At 39.7% G+C, this 23,458-nt stretch overlaps 1 protein-coding gene and 1 long non-coding RNA gene across 5 annotated transcripts in view; one reads left to right on the forward strand and one right to left on the reverse strand.

Annotated features, from left to right (window-relative positions):
• The window catches only part of LOC310699503 (myosin-1B), a 91,792-nt gene that overhangs the window by 12,013 nt on the left and 56,321 nt on the right, over window positions 1–23,458 (reverse strand). For 2 of the 4 annotated variants that reach the window (XM_083487426.1, XM_083487427.1), the window contains exons 37-40: window positions 23,238–23,408; window positions 23,042–23,146; window positions 22,828–22,923; window positions 20,998–22,215 (exon numbers count right to left, since the gene is read on the reverse strand). In XM_083487426.1, coding sequence (XP_083343552.1) covers window positions 22,060–22,215; window positions 22,828–22,923; window positions 23,042–23,146; window positions 23,238–23,408 — 528 coding nt within the window. In that variant the 3' untranslated portion in view covers window positions 20,998–22,059. Of the gene's footprint in view, window positions 1–435; window positions 573–656; window positions 781–1,357; window positions 1,476–1,557; window positions 1,646–1,961; window positions 2,033–2,186; window positions 2,491–2,902; window positions 3,074–3,919; window positions 4,070–4,158; window positions 4,278–5,954; window positions 6,094–6,182; window positions 6,287–6,378; window positions 6,478–6,571; window positions 6,636–6,774; window positions 6,868–6,950; window positions 7,069–8,344; window positions 8,373–9,271; window positions 9,429–11,020; window positions 11,165–11,293; window positions 11,536–13,117; window positions 13,166–13,365; window positions 22,523–22,634; window positions 22,924–23,041; window positions 23,147–23,237; window positions 23,409–23,458 lie in introns of those variants that run through there. The other 2 variants (XM_083487425.1, XR_014522119.1) reach the window with 2 other exon arrangements.
• LOC310699598 overlaps window positions 1–23,458 on the forward strand; it is a 187,531-nt gene that overhangs the window by 10,628 nt on the left and 153,445 nt on the right. The window lies entirely within an intron of this gene.

Here is a 23,458-nt window from a genome sequence, read left to right on the forward strand (position 1 = left end):
TTAGTCTATCTTCCCTAAATGGGGTGTGTGGGGGTGAAGTGGTGACTCAACACCCCCCCCCCCGTGGCAGCGATTCCAGGGTCCCCTCTTAAAGGGGTTTATATATGGGAGTCATTGGCCATACACTGAAAGGTTGTCAGTGAACTCCCCTGCATTGCAGGGATATGGGGTGGGCTGCCAGCATACACAAGCATCTTGCTGTGCATGCTCCCATATCCCATTCACCCTGAGGAGCTCCAGCTGGGGGCTGGGAGGGATACACGCCCAATGCCTAAGTCAATGTCTTCCTACATCTGAAAGGTTTAATAAAGTTGTGGCCAATTTATATTCCATAACACATTGTCACAAGTTATTATTCCTTCTGGTGGTCTCTTGGGGCCAGGGAGTCTCCTCCTGGGCATGCAATGAGTCCTATTACAGACTATGAAACTCTACCTCCTTTCCATCATTTTTTTGAACTCCACTCTCATCAGGTAACCACGGCAAACAGCTTGGGTGCGTGTAATCAGCTGTGCCAACTTATCATCTCTCATCTCCTCTAGAGTACCCAAAAGGCCAGCTTTGAAGAACACCTGGGAAAAGAAAATATTACAAAGTATTAATCACTATCTCAACAAACTCAAATATTACAGTCTTGTAATAAAAAGTAATTTTACCTTTGTATGGCCAAATTTATATTGGGTATGGTCAACATCGATAGAACCGAGAAGCTTCTCAGAAGCTTTCTTGCTATCCATGAACTGTCCCTCTGGGACGGCACTTGCATTCAATATCCTGTATCTGTTGAGAAAAGCTTACAGTTTTTATTTTGCCAAAGTATTATGATAGCTGGCACTAACTTCCACAATTGTTTTTGTTACAGAATAATATCTGAAAGAGATTAAAAACTGAATTTGGCTGTGAAGTAAAACTTATGTCTAGGGAAACTTTCTTAAACATGATGAACATTTGAAAAGATGTTTCTTAGTAACATGATCTTACTGCAGGTGGCCTTTCAGCTTATCTAATTATGCTGCTGCAAGCTGATGCAATATAAGAAGTTCCATTGCTGTACAGAGAGGTACACAGCTGTTAAGGAAGTACACAGCATATCCCTGATATACCTTTTTATTATTTCATCCCAGTTCTCTCAACCACATTCAATATAAACATACACTAATCATCCATCAGTGAGTTCTTAGTTGATTTTCAGCATTCTTAAAAGTTTAACATGTACAAAGGCTGAAATCCTAACTACACTTACTTTTACTTTAGTGGGACTTATTTCTTAGTGCTTTGGATTATACTGCATTGTATTGAAAACATATTTTTAAAGAACCGAGAAGCATAATAGTAAAATAGTATGGAATATACAGACCGCTGTTTAAAATCACCGTAAATGATCCTGCTAGGGAATCCCTTTCTGCAAATTCTGATACCTTCCAGCACTCCATTACATCTCAGTTGATGCAATACAAGTTCATGCTCCATGGCACCTTAGAGAACATTAGAGTATGGATTAACACTACAGGGTAGAATTTCCTTCTCTTTCGAAGAATGTTTACTAAAATGTCTTACCAGGTGTTTTAGTTTCATTGGGGATGAGACAGCGCACAAAATGAGGGTGGGTACTCTTCAAATTGCTCATCAGCTTGTTTAAATTCTCCTATGAGGTCAGAAATATTTGTTTTACCTGCATGTTGATGTTTAATACACAAGAAGCCGCCAAATTTTCAACTGAGACACAGCCCACCTCTTTGACATTGGAAGCTGCTGAAGATATAACTATAGATAAATAGATTTTGATATATAAATATACTCTTTGTAGACAATCTATTTTGAACATATTGATCTCATTTATGTTTATGTTTTTTCCCTCTCCTTTTTTTGTTGTGATTTGACAAATCATAATATAAGCTAGGAAAAAGACATTGATTTAAAGCAAGTTTATTCCCCATTTCACAAACAGAAGTTGTGCTTACCCTAAAGAGAGCAGATACAGTCTGGAAAGAGGAACCCTTCTTCTTGCCACCTTTCTTGGCGCCGCCACCCTCTAAAACATAAAAATTATAAAATACATGGATGAATTTAAAATCCTTCAATGAATTACATAAACATATACCACTAGAATTTAAAGCCACCATCTCTTTAAGTTGCTAATTATGGGTTATGCTCATGAGCCAATTGCAAAGTGCAGCAGGAATTACCTTCTGCAGGGCGGTCAGCAAATAGCAAAGCCAGTGTCTTCATAGATGATTTCTGGTAGAGCTGAATTACACTTTCATTCAGGGGGTCCTTGTTCTTGTCCAGCCATCCACTGATGTTGTAGTCCACAGTGCCGGCATAATGGACCAGGGCGAAGTGAGCTTCAGCCTTCCCTTTGCCAGGTTTGGGCTTTTCAAAGTTCTTGCATTTGCCAAGATGCTGTTCATAGAGCTTGTTCTTGAAAGATGTGTCTGTTGCCTTGGGGAACATGCACTCTTCTTCTAGGATGGAGAAAATGCCCATTGGCTGGAGGGAACAAGGAGAGTAAAAGTGAAATTACTAAATTAAATTAATAGAATTGTAGAGTTGGAAGGGACCCTGAGCATCATCTAGTCCAGCCCCCTGCAATGCAGGAATGTGCAGCTGTCCCATATGGGGATTGAACCTGCTACCTTCGCATTCTCAGCACCACGCTCTAACCAACTAATGTAATTGTAAAACAGTAAAAACAGTAAAAACAGTAAAAGTGAACTATTCATAGTGCACATTTAGTAAAATGGCATAGACCTGCATGAAATTTAGACAAAAGCATCATCACAATTTCTGTTATTATTATGGAGCTATTCATTTTTATAATTAAGCATAAGCTTGAGCAACCTTGCTAAAACAGGGATTGTTTGCAGTTACACATGTGCTAAACAAGTAATTTTTAAGAGACCTTCTCAATGAGTTCAATGCAGGCAGCCAGGTCCATTCCAAAGTCAATGAACTCCCAATCGATTCCTTCTTTCTTGTACTCCTCTTGCTCCAGCACAAACATGTGATGGTTGAAAAACTGTTGCAGTTTCTCGTTGGTGAAGTTGATGCAGAGCTGCTCCAGGCTGTTGAACTAGACAGTGCAAATATATCATATAAGAGACCACCATGTTTAACAGTATTCTTCATTCTAGTTTTCTAATGGTTAATATTAAAAACCTTACATCTCTTCAGGTTTCTGCAATTATTAATGGTTTTTTTTTTTTTACAGTTCTTGACAGTAATTTAAAATCATATCACAGGGTGCCCAAACTTTTTTCAAAGAGGGCCAGATTTGATGAAGTGAACATGCGTGAGGGCCAACCAAAGTTGTTTTTTACAATTTTACCCCAAAGTAAAATTGGGATTGGGCGGGCTGGTTTTGGCCCCCGAAACGAACTTTGGACATACATGTAGGTCTACTCGTTATTTTCTCCTTTGCTGAGCCCAAATTCACGCATATTCACTAAACTTACTGCTTCCAGTGCTTTCAGATACATTGCTTACACTCTGTCTCGCTCCAGAGATGCTTTGGATTTATGAACCATGCTCTTCATCAGTGGCGTAGTGTGGGGGGTGCAGGGGGGGGCCGGCCGCACCGGGCGCAACATCGGGGGGGGCGCGCGCTTGCACTTGCAGCTCTCTGCCCCTACCGGGTTAGGGGGCGCAAATTACTTGCCTTGCCCTGGGTGCTGACAACCCACGCTACGCCACTGCTCTTCATACCAAATCATATCTACAATTCCTTATTACTGCCAGATATTTCTGTGTCTGGCATCCTCTCCAGTTAATGGCTTGGAAACAATTTCACTCCTTCATTGCCTTTGCATTGAGAACATTATTGAACTACACTCTTTAATTGCTTAAAGGTTTTACTGTGACTATCAGAATCACCACATCTCTGTTCTCACACTGTTCCATCAAGGCCCTGTTTCCTTACATCAAAGATCTCAAAGCCAGCAATGTCCAACACTCCTATGAAGTGCTGCCTGGGCTGCTTGGTATCCAGCTGCTGGTTGATACGAATGACCATCCACAAGAACATCTTCTCAAAGACAGCCTTAGCCAGAGCACCAACATTGTTGTACACCTATAAGAATAGAATGACAACAGTCAGCAGATAATTGGAGCACCAAAGTGGAGTCCATCCACCATGAGTTTTGTACTGCAGATCATTACCTGCTGGACTGTTTGGCCTTTGGTGACAAACTCATTGCCGACTTTGACTCGGGGGTAGCACAGAGCTTTCAGCAGATCTGCTGAATTGAGATTCATGAGGTATGCAGCCTTGTCAGCAACTGAGCACAGATATAAGAGGAAAGGTTTATGAGTCCAATATATACTATTTTCTACATTGGATGAATGTATGAATAAACAACACTGCTTGTATAGAAATACTGCTAGAAATACTACAGATCTTACTAGGAATACAAATAGAAGAAGCAGAGTAGTAAAATACTTTCCCTACTTTTTTAAAGATGTGACTGATTTTTCAGTGATTAGAAGCAAGAATGGGTCTGCCTCTCTGAACGCAAATTAACTTCCTGGTGTATGACATGGAAACTACTAATGTAGAGCTGCCTTTGAAGATGGTTTAGAAACTTCAGCTGGTACAGAATTTGGCTGTTAGGCTCTTCTCTGGAGCAAGGTGGTTTGAGCAAGGTGGCATAGGGTCTTCTCGGCAGTGGCGAAAGGGGAAAGCCCTCCCATTAAATGTCTGGGAGATAAAGAATTAAATAGCTTTTAGGAAACAGCTGAAGGCAGCCGTGTTCAGGGAAGTTTTTAATGTCTCACATTTTATTATTTTTTAATATTTTGCTGGAAGCCTCCCAGAGTGGCTGGGGAAACCCAGCCAGATGGGCAGGGTATAAACGATAATAATAATAATAATAATAATAATAATAATAATAATAATAATAATACCAATCCTGGCCTGACTGCGGTGGTTGGGTCCAATTCAAAGTGCTGGTTTTGACCTATAAAGCCTTAAATGACTCAGGACCACAATACCTCAAGGACTGCTTTTCCCCATAATGAACCTATCTGGATTCTGCAGTCATCATCTGAGGCCCTTCTTTGTGTGCCTTCTCCATGAGAGGTCCAGAACAGGCCTTTTCTGCAATGGCTCCCCATTTGTTGAATACTCTGCCTAGGGAGGCTTGCCTTGTTTATATCTTTAGGCGCCTGGCAAAAGTGTTTCTCTGTAAGCAGGCCTTTGGCTGATTAACATTCTATGACCTTTTAAATGTGTTTGGGAGAAAAGAGTTATTGGTTTGTTTTTGTTTTATTATGAGTTTTGTGTTCTCACTTTGTATTTCTATGCTGGGAACCACCCTGCGATCCTTGGATGAAGGACAGTATACCAATTTAATAAATAAAATAATAGCAAATTAATCAGCTAAAACTACATGTTTGTCGCTAGAGGTGTCAACTTGAATCAGATATTGGGCTGGGGCTGGGTAAGCACTGCCCTGCATAATTGATCCCAAAATGCATCACGTGCACACCATTTGAATGGCAATGCCCATTAACTTTTTTTGTTGTGTACAGCCCCTTCAAATACTTTATGGGAGGGCGGCAAAGGGACCTCAGCCCCTAAGAGTTGACTCCTATGTTTGTCACCGTAATGTGGCTAAGAGATTAGTTGGGATAGATTTGGCGGGACTATGGCAACCAAAATTCCATCACTGTTATTCAAATTTCTAGATTGTATCGACTTTCAAACATTTTCTGGCTTGACTTAGACAAGAAAATGAATATAAAATAGTATAAGGCTAGACACGTCTACTCAAAATTAATCCTCATTGAACGCAATGAAACTTGCAGGTAAACGTTAATCGGACTGTAACTTTAGGCTATCATTCTTATGCATTGGACTTCAGCTGTTCAAGTGAAAGTTAGGAGCAGCTGAGGATTAAGGGCATTTTTTGGTTGAAGGCTTTTGCTCATAGTCCCATTGCAAATTCTGTAAATACCTTCAGTGCCATCTGGCTCAGCCTGCTCCTCACGTTGCTTCTGCTTGAACTTCATGTTCCCATAGTGCATTACAGCTCCAGTTAGCTTGTAAATGGCTGTCTTTTCTTCAGAATTGAAGCCCAAGATGTCAATGGCACTCTGACAATTGAATCAAGATGTGCAAGTGAATATTTTTTATATTACCTCTAGTTGATACGCCAAAAAACTCACTTGTTCATGCTACTTACATCAGTTGCCATCAACTCTTCTTGATCATCTATGCTGGGAACAGTGATCTCACCCTGACTCACAAAGTGAAAGTCGTATGGGTTGGTAGTAATCAGCAACATCTCTGAATAAGGAGAAGCACAGATTTTCATCCATTGCATAATCCAGCATCAGCGCAAGATTTTAGCAACAGCCACTATAGCAAATGCCTCTTACCAATCAGTTCTGGCTTCTTGTTGGACATGATCTGATAAAAGATGTGGTAGCTTCTTTCAGCTTTCAGCTGGAAAGTAACTCTGGACTTTTCTAGCAGATCTGGCAAGAAACAGAAGCAACCAATTAAGAAACTAGCGAGTGAAAGAGAAAGCAAGTGAGAGAGCGAGAGAGAAAGAAAGATTCCATCCCTTACATGTCTCAATGTCAGCAGAAGCCAGTTTGCCTGTGGCACCAAAATGGATTCTGATGAATTTACCCTTTAAACAAGAAAAGGCATGTAATTACAAATCCTATGAGGCAGATTCTGCAAATACATTACTACAGATTTGCTGTATGATGACCACCCTTAAAAAAGTGAAGGTCAACTACTATGTTCAGATTCTGCAGGAGACTTACAAAACGCGAGGAGTTGTCATTCCTCACAGTCTTTGCGTTTCCAAAAGCCTCCAGCAAGGGGTTGGCACTGATGATTTGATCTTCAAGGGTACCCTGCAATGTATGTATTATTGTAAGATTAAATATATAGAAATTGCAGCAAAGGCACATTTCATCTTTTCTAACAAAAAGCTTACCTGCATTTTGCCTTGTGCGACCGGCTCATCCTTTTTCTTGTCACCAGTGGCTGCAATTGTTGCAAAGTATTGGATGACACGTTTCGTGTTCACAGTCTTTCCAGCACCAGATTCTCCACTGTTGATCAAACACATATCAGAGCGTTACATGGACTACTGCAATGCGCTCCACGTGGGGCTACCTTTGAAGGTGACCCAGAAACTACAACTAATCCAGAATGTGGCAGCTGAACTGGTGACTGGAAGTGGCTGCCAAGACCATATAACACTGGTCCTGAAATATCTACATTGGCTCCCAGTACGTTTCAGAGCACAATTCAAAGTGTTGGTGCTGGCCTTTAAAGCCCTAAACGGCCTCGGCCCAATATACCTGAAGGAGCGTCTCCACCCTCAACATTCAGCCCGGACACTGAGGTCCTGCTCCGAGGGCCTTCTGGCAGTTCCCGCACTGTGAGAAGTGAAGCTACAGGGAACCAGGCAGAGGGCCTTCTTGGTAGTGGTGCCCGCCCTGTAGAATGCCCTCCCATCAGATATCAAGGAAATAAACAACTATCTGACTTTTAGAAGACATCTGAAGAGGCCCCCCCTGTTTAGGGAAGTTTTTAATGTTTAATGTTTTGTTTCTTATTCTTATTATTATTCTGTTGGGAGCCACCCAGAGTGGCTGGGGAAACCCTGCCAGATGGGTCGGGTATAAATTATTATTATTATTATTATTATTATTATTATTATTACCCTGCCATTACCCCATATTATTAGAAAGGAATATTAGAGAGGAATAGCCAGCAAGCAGCACATGTTCTTCAAAGCCTACTAAGAAACTAGGGGGTCAGATAAATGCCCCTCTTCTATAGAAATAAAATTGAAATTTTGTATAATGCAACTGTAGAACTTTCAGAAAACTAGATCACTGGAGATTTACTGTACCAGCATTTAAGAGGACTATACATGTAATTGGATCATTCCTCCCTGGTAGGATAACATCCTGCAGGATTCATCTCACCCGGGACACTGTCTGTTTGCACTACTGCCTTCTGGCAGGAGATATAGAAACATCAAGTCAAAGACAAATAGACTGAAAAACAGTTTCTATCCAAGAGCTGTGGCCTTTTTGAATGCTGTAACTCGATAGTGTGACCTGGGAGTTTGATGGGTGTGGTGTGGGTGTGGCTGGAATGTGGTTTGTTTGGTTGTTGTTGTTGTTTTGCTTTTGTTGTTTTAAGGGATGGCATCCAATTTCGTTGCACTTTGTGCAATGTTGCACTTGTGTAATGACAATAAAGAATCTATTCTATTCTATTCTATTCTATAAGGTAGTTTTGACAAAATTCCTTTATTGTCTGTTGTACTGTATCACAAAGTCAGCATTGATTTCATTAAGGAAATAAACTTACGTAATCAGGATTGACTGATTCTCACGATCTGGAAAGATATATAACAAAAAAGAACTTGTTATTAATTTAGTGCAGCTATGGTTCAGTGTGAGCTAACTTGAGGAAAAGTCCCATTAAACTCAGTGGGACCTGGTTCTGAACAAACATGCTTAGGATGACACTGCATGTAATTATTAAAGAACTTGCAGTGGCTTGCATACAAGCAGGTCATATTAGGTAAGAAATATGCAGGGAAAGCCCAGATTGTGTATATGCTATGATGCTAGAGGAGCTCAGCCATGCACACAAAATACATTCATCTGTATTTTTTACAGCTTTTGTATCTTTTACAGCTTGTGGGATTTTTTTTTAAAAGGAACTATATAGCTTCTATGGCTACAAAGTATGCTTAGAAATGTGTGGAAACCATTTGATGAAATATCTGTAGCAATGGGAAACTGAATTAGTTTCCCATAATTTGAATGCATATTCATTGCTTTTCCCAATGACTCTCAAAGCTGTGTGTGCCATTTATGCATGTGTGTATTAATTATAAATAGCTCTGCATGAATTTTGTTTAAGGAATGAATTCCCCAGTAAGAATAAAATATGGAACCATTCATTTCTAAGAGTCAAACTGAATATTCTCTATTTACACTGAAAAATGGAATCACATTTCAGCAATATTGGTATTTTTTCTTCTTGTCAACAATTGTTGATTTTTAAGTTTTGTATTCTTTTTTGGTGAAAAAATGAGCCAACGTTACTTTTTGAGCAGGAATTGGACTACATGTATTAGCATGATTAGGGAACTTCTTAATTTGTTTTGAGCCAGCTTTCTAATGCTTCTCTATATGCTATCTTAACAGACCTCCACATTTCCTAGGAAAGTTATTAAGGTTTCTCTTGAGAAAATGTTCGCTCTTTCAAAGAGATCCATATACTCACCAGTTAACATGAACTGATAGGCATTGTCAGAGATGGAGAAGATGTGGGGAGGGGCCTCTTGACGCTTTTTGCCTCTGTAGGCAGATACCACTTCTGGGTTGTACACTGGCAGCCACTTGTATGGATTGACAGTGACGCAGAAGAGACCTGAATAGGTCTGGAAGAAGAAAAACATATCTAGCTTGTTTTATCCTGTCTATTGTAATGTGTGTGCGCGCACACACACACACACACACACACACACACACACACAGCTTTATTGTGGTCCATAGACCCAAAATACACAGTACAACAATAGTATATATCAACAGTTATTAAGGTGTAAGAGCGGCCTTGCTAGCCAACAGAGGAGCCTATTGTTGATTTTTCTAATATTCCCAATAGAGTTTAAAATGCAGTTAGCTCACAACTTGTACAAATTTAACTTGCACAATTGCAGATTTACATACGTGGTGACCGGAGAGCTGAAATCACACAGATTAAATGCCCATAATGCAGATTGCTTTAAAGCTCTTCCTGGAGCAGGTTTTCCTGGCATGAAAGGAGTTCTCAAATTTGCTTACTAGGCTCTGGGAAGGTCTCACACAGGCTCTGAAAGGCGCTGACAGATATTGCAGGGGCCACCCAAGACCTCTCAGAGCGTAGTAAGCAAGATGGAGAGCTTAGATGCTCTTTGCCTTGCATGGGAGGCAAGGCATGCTTGGCACACTCGCTTCAGAAAGGTAGGGATAGTAAAGCGGGAGCAGTTTCAGAGTTGTTTTGGCTATACACAATTTTGGTTTTATGCACAACCCCCCAGAATGTAACCCCTGCAAAAATTGTGAGTCAATTGTATATAATTCCCGAACTAAGGAACTTTGAGCTGAGCAGGATATTCAGGGATATATACTTAGGACAGGATGTTTATCATTGAGAATGAGGGAAGAGAGAAAAGAAAAGAAAAGAAGAAAAGAAAAGAAATCAAATACAGTGGTACCTCTGGTTAAGAACTTAATCCGTTCCGGAGGTCTGTTCTTAATCTGAAACTGTTCTTAACCTGAGGTACCACTTTAGGTAATGGGGCCTTACGCGGCTGCCACTCAATTTCTGTTCTCATCCTGAAGCAAAGTTCTTAACCCGAGGTACTATTTCTGGGTTAGCAGAGTCTGTAACCTGAAGTGTTTGTAACCTGAAGTGTCTGTAACCCGAGGTACCACTGTATGTGAGTAGACTTTTGCCACATTCCTGTCCTTGATTGATACAAGACACTAGGAACATAATATAGGATCTGGCAGCTAATAGTTACTTTGCCCACAAAAGAGCAATACAAACTGGCTAACTGATACAAGGTAGAAACCTAACATGTTTGTGTGGTGTGAGAGAAGAAAGTGATATTTGGGAGGTCTTAAAGCAGAGGTAGGAAGCCTGTGGCCAGAAGTGCAGTTAGCTAATTTTAGGCATTGGTCTTATGAGGCTACTTCTTTAGATGGTAACGTGCATTACTTCATGTACTTCAAAATGTGGTAAGCTAGCCCTGCTGCACTTGGAGGGCATTTTGCTGCAAGGGACCCTGGACTTCTGCTCCAAAGTCAGAACTGCCTATGGCCCTCCAAATATAACTGTATTACAACACAATGTCCACTGATCATGCTAGGTGGAGTTTCTGGGAGTTAGAGTCTCATCTGGAGAGCCACAGACTTCCTCACCCCTTTATTAAAATCTAGTTCCACCATAAAAAGAGAGAGGCATGTTACTTCAGAATATACTTACATAGATCATCCAGGCTGCATAACGCTCTTTGAGGTTATACAGGACAGCAGGTTCATGGAGGTGGGTCATCATGGCCATGTCCTCAATTTTGTCATATTTGGGAGGATTCATAGAAAAGACTTGATCTTCCTTGACTGTTACAGACTGGGAGGAAAAGGATTAAATGGAAGATGAACAAATATAGGACAGACAGCCAACAAAACAAAAGGCCAATTTATATCATCTTAAAAAGTAGAGATGAGGCAATTTTAACAATGCATTCCTTCTACTCACTTCTCCGGTTTCCGTCTTGACTGTGACCTTCCCTCCTTCCCTGGCTGTGACACTGGCCTTCACATAAGATATCTTAGGATCTGTCACAAAGACTGAATTCTTTGCATCAAATGGCTTGTTCTGGGCCTCAATTCTCTCTTTTTCTGGCTTTCGTAGATAGGGGGCAGCTGGCCCAAAGATGGCCATCTCCGCGTCTGAAGACATGACTGCGGTTTATAGCACGCAGCTCAGCAAACGAAAAGCTGAAGGAAAGAAAAATATGAATCATGTAAAGAAAATGTGGACATATGTCCAATATACAACTTTTCCTTTGGCGTTACATTCTGTATTTCAGAGAGTTGGCAACATCCAGCTCCATTGGCACTTAGAACCAAGGTCCTACTTTTCATATGGAATACCATATACTTGGCACCTATAGATTCTGAATCCTGAAATCTAGATATTTTCAGGTCTGTGGAATTTGTTCAGTCATCCATTACACCGGATTATATAAACTGCAGAAGCTGAATGAACTGCCAGGGTCAAATTACCTTATTGGTAGGTAGGTTGGTTGGTTGGTTGATTGATTGATTGTTTGCTTTGGTCATTTTTAGTATTTTGTAAGCCACCCTAGGAATTGATAGTGCAGTTGAAGGATAGAGTATAAATTATCACATAAATTCTTTTTTTGTAGCCAATAAGGAAGAAGATTAAAGTGACTAGACTGTGCTTATCAGAGCAAGGCTACTGTTTTCTTTCTTATGATATGAGTTAGAATATAATATTATTTTGATTAAAAACAAAATTCAATGCCTATCTCCAGTTGGTTTTGTACTGTTTTTAAAACTATTTTAGTTTTTATGTCTTAAGATGCAAAAGGTGATTCATAAATATACAAATAATAATTGTTCTCTTTTTGTATCTTACATTTATAACTAGCCAAAGACTATCATTTTAGTTCAAGTGGCTTACACTTTACTGTTTTATCAGTGCACAATAGACTAAGGTGCCTCAAGACTGCTGTTTATTACAAGACAACTAACTATCCCTCTATAAAATGATTCTGTACACCAGATACTAGATTTCATCCCCTACAGACTCATCCAGATTGAGCTACTTCAGCCCGCTCTGTTAGGAACTTGAATGCTGGAATTGCAGGAGTTTGTAGCTTGAACTGTATTATTGTGTCCTTTCGTGTGCCAACAAGCAAGAAGTTCTGTCAAGCAGGATTAACTTAGGAAGCTGCCTTATACCAGGTCAAACCATTGGTCCATCTAGGTCAGTATTGTCCATAGTATTGTCCAGGGTTTTAGATGGGATATTCCCAGTCCTACCCGGAGTTGTCAGATATCAAACTTGGGACCTTCTGTATGCAAAACAGATGCTCTACAACTGAGCTACAGCCCTTCTACACTGCTACCTGTTATGTTTACAATTAAATTAGAAACCATACAACTTTCAGCAGGAATTGCGTACTCCCTGCACAGTAGAACCCCATGTCAAAATTATTCATACAGCCATATAGACTATGGCCTTTATGCATACATGGCATGATGCAGACTGTGATTCCCTACCATAGTGCATCCTTTCAGAATTTGACCCATGGGTTTGTGCTATGGCAGATGTTCTATTAGAGGGGATAGTAAAAGAATCAGTATATTCAAGGCCAGTTCCCAAAATTGACTTCCTCCTGCTAAGTGGAATGCTGCTTTATAACAAAATTTGATATAGCTATACATGTTCCATAAAGGTTGGGAGGAAGCAATTAACCCACTGAAAAACATGCAGATCCTTTCCTACCATGTATCTGACTTTCCCCTGGGAATTAATAAATCTGTGTCTTACCTTGTGTGGTATCAGGTGGACTGTAAAGCAGGGTTGAGCTGCCCAATACTGTAAAATAAAAATGATAGATCCTTTATCAAAGGTCCAGTAATAAATTATAGAGTAGCAACTGATGGGCAGATTTTAAATCCCTATTGACACAGGCTATCTGTGCTCAGAAATGTCAAATGCAGCAGGAATGTACTGGGATGTGAAGAATTCAGGGTGAGATTCTATTCCTTTTAAACTCGAGCTTCTCACACTCTTACCTTTAAGCTGTTGGTGCAAGGACATGAGAGGCTGGTCCCAAGACTACTTATATAGGAAGTGATTTGCATACACAGCAGCCTCCTCTTCTTTCTTCGGTCAAAACCTTTTTGGCAGCCTTAACTCCCAGCAAGATTTCCATTCATATTTGACGCGAACAGATATAATTAGATCTTTCAGCTCCATGAATCAATCTAAAAATAAATTGACAAGAGGAGGGAAGAGTGGGTGGCAGCCTATATATTGTGGTCTGATCCTGATACCAATTTTGTGTTCTGGTAGAGGAGAGAAATATATGCATCTGATGTTGTTAGGGTTCAGTGGGAGTGCAACATATTGCTCAAAGGAAACCCATATGCTTATGATAGAATGAATGGCAGTAAATATGTTTTAACTGGTAAGGAGAGAAGAGAAGGCTGGTGAGTGCATAGTGAAGCTGAAATAAATATTTGTAGTAATTTGAAATTTGCTAATTTTTCCAATTTTACTTTTTTGAAATTTCGATTAGGAAAATTCAAATTCATCTGAAGTATTGAAATGTCAGTACTTTAGTCAAATATGCTCTTTTTTGGCAAGCATCAAATATGAAATTTTGCAACCTGTGAGCTATCAAACACCATCAAATAAACACCACTGTGTGTAATCTGTCATGTGCTGTCAGATACTGAATACAGTTGCTTGCCAGACACCAAATACATATGTTAAGCACCACTGAATGTTAACTGTGAAATACTGTACTGTTATAGATTAAATGAGTGCTTTTCCCCCCTTAAAAAATGTTTAGGGATACTCTCATTTTGGCTGCTCCAGCAAGCATCTGGTTGCAAAAATACAGTTTATAAGGCTAGGAGACATACACAGGCTAGACATTTGCTAAATAACATCGCATGTTGCTAACTATCTTGTTTCTTTTTAAATAATTACAGCCATGGGGGAGCCTAGTGCTTACTGGGAAGGCAGAGCACACGTAGGGATACTTTTTCATTTCCACCATGATCAGAATAGAGACACACACTCTATATCACACACGCAACCCTGCACAGCTAGGAGCCTTGTGAAAGACTCTTTTCCTAAGAGTCCTAGCCAAACTTGGAGGGCTAATCTCAGTTTTCATAGAATCATATGGTTGGAAGGGACCCTGAGGCTCATCTAGTCCAACCCTCTGCCTTGCGGGAATCTTTTGCCCAACACAGTGCTTGATCCCATGACTTTGAGATTAAGAGTCTCATGCTCTACCGAATGAGCTATCCCAGGTCTGATCATGGTGTGGGAGTGACAGATAACCACGGTGCTTTCCCAGTAAGAATTATGTTTTCCCATTCCTGTAATTATTTAAGGAAAAACAAGATACATGGCTGCATATTACATAGTTGACCAAATTTGACCTACAGTCTTTTCCTCTCTCCACTCCACATTTTTCTTCCTTCCCTGCTTCTCAGTTCTTCACAATCCACTATCTTACTTTTGTGTTCCTTAATCCTTTGACTGAAACTTCTAGTTTCTGTTTTCTTGGTCTGCAAAGTGGCACTGGATGTGTGAGAGAGAAGCCATTCATAGTAAGTTGATGGACCTTGTAGAAATGGAGGTGCAGAAATGAAGCACAATAATGGTAAAAGAATTGAGGAAAGCAAAAAAGGTGGTTTGAAACTACTCACAGTCTTCTTCTGCACAGTCACCCAATGGGATGAAAAAGACCAGTGCTATTTTTCTAGAAAAAAGCCTTGTTCTCTTATAATGGCAATAGCACATACCTGAGAGCTGCCAGAACTGAGTTCTGGCAAGTTCTGGCCAGAAAAAAATCCATGGAAAGACCTTTTTGGTCAGTGTCAACTAAAATGAGAGAAAATATTCAAAGATGGTACTACACACCCATGAAAAGCCACAGGTTAAATTTTAGCTATGTTCCCTTTGTAACCTGATATCACACCTTGATTTGCTCATCCTTTGTCTCCCAGATTCTGCCTTGAAACTGTCAACCAAAGCTAGTTTCTGACTTTCACCATTGTGACTTGCAATCCCTAAATTAGTGTCCTAATTCTCAGCTACAAACAATGCCTGTATGACAAGCACCACATATTCATTGAATTTTACCTCCCCTTTGATCCTCAGACAGGTCAGGCATAACAAATTAACCACTTAATCCCCAAACAAATCTAAATGCAAGAATTACATTTTATACCATTCTCATGCTTTAAAACAAAAATATATGGCTTACATCTTGCTGCTGCTAATTAATAAAATAAATAAATAAATACTCTACATTTTCACATGGGGACTTGAGGTGGCTTACAGATAAAAATAAGAACTGCTAAAAACATAGTAAAACAATAATTAAAAAACAATTGAACACTGATAAAATTAAATCCATATAAAATCTATTAAAACCCTACCAATAATGACAGTAAAACAGCATAGCACCAGCACTTTCGTTAAAAGTAGTCCATTCCCAAAAGCCTGTTGGTTACAAGAAAATCTTCACCTGCCAGCAGAAGGACAAGAAGGAATTTAATTTTGAGTCGTAACTGCAACCTTCTTTGTGAACTGCTGATCGTGGAATATTACATATATCAACTATCTGGAGAATTCCTAACATACAGGAAATAACTGGAAAATATTCAACATCAAAATCTGTATATGAGAAACCTGAGATTCAGCCTATTATTTTGTCTTACACAGATTTCTAATTTCTCTTTGCTATGTTCTTACTGTTCCCATTTTCATGCCTTCATCTCCTATTCTGCAGCCCCCTTTGCACATATACTCCATGCTGATATATGTTACTGTACAGTTAAGATGAACTGTGCAAACCTGTCAGATTATTCAGCTAGAGAATGTTAAGTTCGGTTTATAGGTGCTGTACATATATATGTGCTTGCTTGTTAATAAAGTATCTCTTCTAAATTGCTATGTTGAATCTGGAACTTCATGTTAAACACAACACATGGTACCAGGAGTGAAATACATGATTTCTGGAAGTTACAATAGAATATTTGCAGGCTTTGCTTCCATTATACCTCTTACATGAGGCAGCTGAATAATGGAAAGAGAAATTTAAAACAGCCATTGTTTTCCTGTCAGTGTGAAACACTGAGAGGGAAATTGTCTACCATTAAACAATGGTAGAGATTCGAGTAAAGCAGGGATAGAAGGATACTGAGGGTTTTTTAAAGGAAAAACCCCAAAGCAAGCAACTTTAACGGGGGGGGGGGACAAAGATGGGTACAACACAGATGCTAACACCAATAGGCTAATGCAACATAGCCTTTCCCAACTTCCTTCTCACTGTATCAGACCTTATTTGAAATTCCCACTCCCCCACCCCACCAGTCTATTCAAATATTTGCCATTGTTTGAATCGCCACTTTCCCCCTCTGTTTTCTCCTTCCATGCTTTACTCACACCTCTGCTGTTGTTGTAAACCACTACTTTCCCCCTGTGAGTGTCCCTTCCTCCGCCCTCCCAAGTGATAGCCAATACTGCTGTGCAACCTGCTTTCTCTTTTGCTCCACTATCCCACTGTGGCCATGAAAATCCAAGATTGTCATGCAGCACTACAAATCTTTCAATGGGGGCAATGCGACGACAGACTTCCATTTGTATGTATAGGAAGAAAAGAGTTACTCTTAATTTACTGCAGACTCTGGCTTTCGTTAATCAGCTTTCTCTATGTATTCTGCAGCTCTGAATTTGAGTGACAGGGCCTTAGGGAAACTTAGGGAGCTCAGATTTCATGGTTGGCACAAAACGATCTGACAGACGTGTTTGGCATTCTAAGAATTTAAAAGACGAGACTCAGAAACTCAGCTGGTGCAAGACAGTATTACTCCAATGGCATTCTCAAGACTTATTTATGTTTATTCATCATAACAAAAGTGTTATATTCAAAGTAGCACAAAGGGGAACATTCCATCAGCACAAAGATTTTTCCTTGCATAATAGAACATCCCCACCTCTTCTCCCCGCACACTGCTAAGTCTGTTCTGGGAGTTCCCAAACCCTCTGAAGCAAAGATGGGGCTGGGGGGCACACAAGGGAGGAGAAGGGTGAAATCATTTTGTACAATTATTTAATTGAATACACCCAAAGGGATATTCTGATTGTTTGAGCATACAAACTATAGTGCTCAATGTTATTCTTTTATGTATGAACAGTATTTTTATGCTACCTTTACAAGTGAGTGGCACACCTAAACATTGTTAAAACATAACAAACAATTACAGTATTAAGGCACAGTGTAGCATAGATTAAGCAATACAGTTAAATACAAACAGGCCTTAAAAACTTATAAAGCCAAAATTTCAAAAACCATTTAAAAGTCAGAGAGAATAAGAAGTCTCTGCCTGGCACCAGGTGTTGCCTCTCTGGGTGCTAACACAGAGAACCCTTTTTTCCTTATAGCCACATGCCAGATCTCACTTGGCAGTGGCACTCCAAAGAATGAATGACCTCAAAGTTCAGTTAGGAGCAGTGATTTTTCCAGGGGTACTCAAGGGTACACAGTACCGGCATCTTTGTTGTTGTTGAAAAGTGTGGCACTTGTAACAGCTTTATGGCGAGTACCGGCACCTTTTTTTCTAGGAAAAAATCATTGGTTAGGAGTAAATTATCCTTCACATAGCTTGACCGCAAGCTCTTTAGAGATTAAAAGGTCAAATAGGCCCTTTATTTATTTATTTATTTATCAATTATAATGAATAATTAATTAATTAAATTTGTATGCTGCCCTATACCCATAGATCTCAGGATGGTTCACAACATAAAATTGCAATATAAAAAAAAACAAATTGCAAAATATGTCTGAAGGAAGGGAGGGATTGTTTGTGGAAAGCCAGTAGCGTTGATAAAGAACTGGTGTAATATGCTCAAAATGTTCAGTTAACAACCTTGCATTCTGATTTTAGAAGTTTCCAGGCCACTTTCGAAGGAAGCCCAATATGATGCATTACAGTAATCTAATCAGGAAGTTGCTAGAGCATGGATAACTGTAACTAGGTTATCCCCAAGTTGGGTCACAGCTCATTTGTCAGATGCAACTGATAAAAGGCACTCTGAGTCACTGAGACCACTCGGGCCTTGAGTGACAATGTTGGATCAGTGCAGGGAAATGCCTCCAGAACATGCTGAATACCACTCAAATAGGAACATGAATCATCCACTAGCAATACCTTCATCATGCTTAGATTGAGTCTTAGTTTATAGTCTTTGATCTAGTCCATTACTGCATCTGAGCACTCAGAACACATCCTGCCTCTCCAGGATTTGATGAAAAAGAGAGATGGAGCTGAGTGTCATTTGCATATTAATGGCACCTTTGTCCAAATCTCCAGATGATTTTGACCCATTTTCATTCAGATGTTAAGCAACGTGGAGGAACAGATGAAACACTAAAACATAATTTCCAAGTGGTCAAGAAGAAATCTTCTAGCATCAATTCCAAGTCGTCCAAGTAGGAGTAGAATCACTGCAAAGGAGAACTTGCGCCCATCATGGGCTGACTGAGTTCTAGCTGCGCAACCCCACTCCCTTGTCTCAGAGAGCATCAGTGGGCTTTACTGCCTAGTAGGGCAATACCAAGGAAGAGTAACACCAAAGTAGACCAAGGATGAGTGCCAGCTGATTCACCCTGGCATCATGAGGACACCATATCATTTCTGTTCCTGTACCAGACTTCATTGTCATTTTTATTGTGATAATCTTTTGTAAACTAGTTTGAGAGCCTGTGAGGGTAATAAAGTGGGATAGAAATGTTCTAAAAATAAAATAAATAAGTAAAATATATAATCATAGCTCATCTGTATATACTCTGTTAAACAGAAGATTCATTGCCCCACAATGAGGCACAGCGAATTGCAGAAAAACGGCAGGAGCCAGGTGGCACTTTTAAGTGTATTTCATCCAAAATGTATTTGGGGGTTAGACCAGATGGCCCTTGGGATCCCTTCCAACTCTACAATTCTATTATTCATCCTTCCCATAAGCTTTAGATTTGACCTTCAGAAAAATGATCTATCCTTCTTGTTACTTTAAATTAGCACCCAGAAGCAAATGGAAATTTTTGTTGTGCTATTGTCTTGTTTCCCACTCACAAGGATTTACTGCTTTCTGAAGAGCACAGAGAAATTCATATAGATTATCTCAGACATGGCATTTCCAATATGGCACTTGTAGGCATCACAGCTCTCTCAAACACTCCCCTTGGTGCCCCCTAAGTGCTGCCCTTCCTTTAAAAATGGGCTCCTTTGGAAGGAAGAGTGGTGTATAAATTCAATAAAGGAAGGAAGAGTTCTTTGTGGTTTTGATTTTTTTTTTTTTTGGTTGAGATAGGATTGCCTTGCTTTCTTTTATGTTTCGTTTGTTTTTCTTTTTTTCTTTTTTTCCTGGATAGGTGTTTTGCTTGGGATTTATTTTATTTTTTTGGTAGGTGAGGATTCTGAGCCCACAACAGTGTCTTAGATTCCCATTTGTGCCTCTGAGCCCAGAAAAATTGAGGACCCCAATCTTAGATATACGCAACCACCTTGTATAATAGACCAGTATTATAGTATAGTATAATAGGCAGCAGGCAGGGGATACTGAGACAGAGATGGTACTTTGCTGAAACGTGCACTCCCTGCTTTGGGGTTTGATGCTTCAGTGCGCTTCCCTCATTGGTGTTTGAAGCAATGATCATATCATAGCTGTCAACTTTTCCCTTTTCTTGCGAGGAATCCTATTCGGAATAAAGGAATTTCCCTTAAAAAAAGGGAAACGTTGACAGCTATGGATCATATAGTCCCTTGAGAAATAATGCTGTCTGATGCATTTTCCCTCAAACCAGCTTCTGTCTGATTTGAAAACATAAGCCACAGTAAAGTTGAGGTATGTACATTTGGGACATCCATTGTGCGTGTGCAGATGAAGCGCACTGCAGGCATGGGGAAACCAAATAGGGAAAATGCATCTGGTAAAGACATCCCTGCCTTGTCTCTGATGTGTATGGCATGTGTAAATGTAACTTAAAGGTGGGGTGGGTGGGTGATTACTTTGCTACACTTTCAGCCTGTGCTTTTTTCTGGGGGGATGCAGGGGTACGCATACCCCTAATCATTTTGTGAAGCTTTGTACTGTTGTCCATTTACTGTAATTATTTTTCCCAATTTGAACTATAAAATGGTGATTTTCTTGAGTCAAAATGAGAGTACCCCTAAACATTTTTTAAGAAACAAAGCACTGCTTTCAGCCACTAATGTGTACATAGCCTAAGACTCTGCTGCTGCTGCTGCTGCTGCTGCTGCTGCTGCTGCAGCACACAGATCAAATTCATTTTGTAAGCATAGCACACATCCTACCTTTTTCCCTGACAGGGACTCAAGGCTGCTTACCACAAAAAATTATTTCATTCCATTTATCTGTTGAAGGTCTTATACACGATCACTTCCCTCGCACATTTTTTCTAAACAGTCTAGTGAGGTGGGTTTGGCGGAGAGGTTGCAGTTTGCTCAAGGTGACAGGTGTGTATGTGTATATGACGTCTTTATGTGCAGTGAGATCAAAATGCAGGAGAAGCTTCCTGATGCAGATTAGAACATCCCTGTTTTCATCTGAGAATCACTGGAAGGTATGGGCTCAACCCATGATAGATGAAAGCATCATACTAAATGATAAATGTCATATTTTATTATCCCTGCTTACTTTCAAGATGCTTTGATATTTATCTTCTATATTCACTTTGCTGGTGTTTTGAAAGGTGTTTTTTAAAAATAAAGTTGAAGTTCTTTTCTCACCCTGACTGACTTTCTTTGGTGAAGAACCAATATATTACAAGTTTTAATGGGGGTTCCACCAGAAAATATTTATATTGCAGCTTAATCTAAGAATGCTGTACCTTTTCTTGATCTCTTGTGAAATTCCAAAACATGCATGCATTATCTGACGAGGAAAGACTTACTAATCACTGTTGAATAATTTCACTGGCTGGTACAGTTTGTGTGACTGTTTGTGGTCACTGTTTTTAATATTGTATTTTAAATTATTGTAACCTGACTTGGGGCCTTAGGGTGAAAGGTGGGTGAATAATAATAATAATAATCTGTGGAGTAGAGCTGACTGTACACAGCTCAGTCAGGCATTTAAAGTTGTTTTCCTTTAGGAATACCTGTTCAAATGTTTAAATTTGTGAGTAGTAATCCATTTAATTTGTCTTAAATGTGACTGAAGCAAAGGGAAACCAAGTGCTTGATCCACAAACCACTTAAGCATCCCTGCTTGGATTTTGGACCACCATCCTAACCATGTCTAGCTAGAAATAAGTCCCACTGAAATCAATGGAATTTACTCCCAAGGAAATGAATTTAGGATTACAGACTTAAACCACCAAGCCCAGAATAATCCAGTTGGAGTAAAAAAGGGACTTGGCCATTCAAAATTGTCTGACTCAAAAGAATGGTAACAATAAGATCTATATTGACTTCTCCTCCAGTTCAGTGATTATACTACTGAAATTAAGAAAGCTTTGGTTAGCCAGAAACTATGATGTACATGAAATGCTATGAAAAGAATAGTACTGTATAGAAAGGCAACGCATAAAATCTTTTTTGTCATCTTGCAAAGGAATCTACAATCTTTATTTTCTAGAAACTGAACAATGATAATTACAAAAGTGACAAAGAGCTTCACATTTTGCGCTTCTCTTCAGTCACTGCAGCTTTTTGTTGAGCTTATTCTTCGCTTACAACAACTTTCTTGTGCACCTCTCGGGTCTTCACCCGGAGCTTGTTAACCTGGGACTCAGCAATGTCAGCCCGCTCCTCAGCCTCTTCCAGCTCATGCTGAATCTTGCGGAATTTAGACAGGTTCACATTGGATTGTTCCTCCTGAAAATGGATAAAAATATATGAATCAAGGTACTGGATTTTTAACACTTAAATAGTATAAATGATTTTGAGTATAGGAGAAAGCATAAATCTCAGTAGCAGCATTGGGACATAATGCCAAACCTTGGTTAGTTTAGCTTGACTGTTCTTTGTACATTCAGACCTGCCCATGATATTATTGGTCAGTATATTACCACTTTAATACTATTATATGAGATGATAATGTCTTTAATCAACTAGAGAAATGCACAGTATTTATTGTGAACTGCAATGTGTACAGTAAAGTGGTATGCAAAAGTGACTATTGCTATTTCATATTGCTTTAATTACTCAGACTGCTAAAGGATCTTCTCCTCTTAAAAACAATATGAGCAAGGTTTCTGCAATCTTCCCATTATGAAAATTTGGGTTCATGTTACTGAGGGCACAATCCACTGATAATTTTTCTCACATAAGTTTCACTTATGTGAAACTCCCCTGTTTCATGCAGCTAATTCTGCCACATGGAGACTAATTCATTTTGTACTTATTGATAGAAATGAAACCTTTGCTATATCAAATTTACCTTCATAATTCTAGCTCAAGCTACAGCAAGTTCAGAATAATACTTACAGCTTCTTCAGATTGTCTCTTGTATGCTTTCACTTTCATCTGCAACTTGTCAACCAGGTCCTGGAGTCTAAGAACATTCTTTCGGTCTTCCTCAGACTGGACAGAGCAGGATATTTTTTTAACAAAAGAAAAGAAAACAACATGAGTACATCTGATTATAAAATGCTTTTACCAGTTCCTCCAAAAGATGCAGAAAAAAATTATCTGTCCTCACCTGGTAGGTTAGTTCCTTTACACGTCTCTCATATTTGCGCACACCCTTGATAGCATCGGCACTGCGCTTCTGCTCATTCTCAACTTCAGCTTCCAGCTCACGTACCTGGGGAAAATGGAATTAGCCATTAGCTGTCCAGCTGGCCAGTTTGTTCAAGAAGTAGAACTGAGTGAACTTGTTTACAAGAAATACATACCCTGTGCTCCAGTTTCTGGAGCTGCTTCTTGCCACCCTTCATTGCCAGCTGTTCTGCCTCATCAAGACGATGCTGCAAGTCCTTCACTGTCTGGTCCAGGTTCTTCTTCATCCTCTCCAAGTGGGCACTGGTGTCTTGTTCCTTCTTGAGTTCCTCAGCCATCATGGCTGCCTATTAATAGAGAAATTTTCCCCAGTTTAGGAAACCAGCCACGCCAACTG

The sequence above is a fragment of the Podarcis liolepis genome, assembly GCF_965112155.1.
Source record: "Podarcis liolepis genome assembly, chromosome: 2".
Taxonomy (NCBI): Eukaryota; Metazoa; Chordata; class Lepidosauria; order Squamata; family Lacertidae; genus Podarcis; species Podarcis liolepis.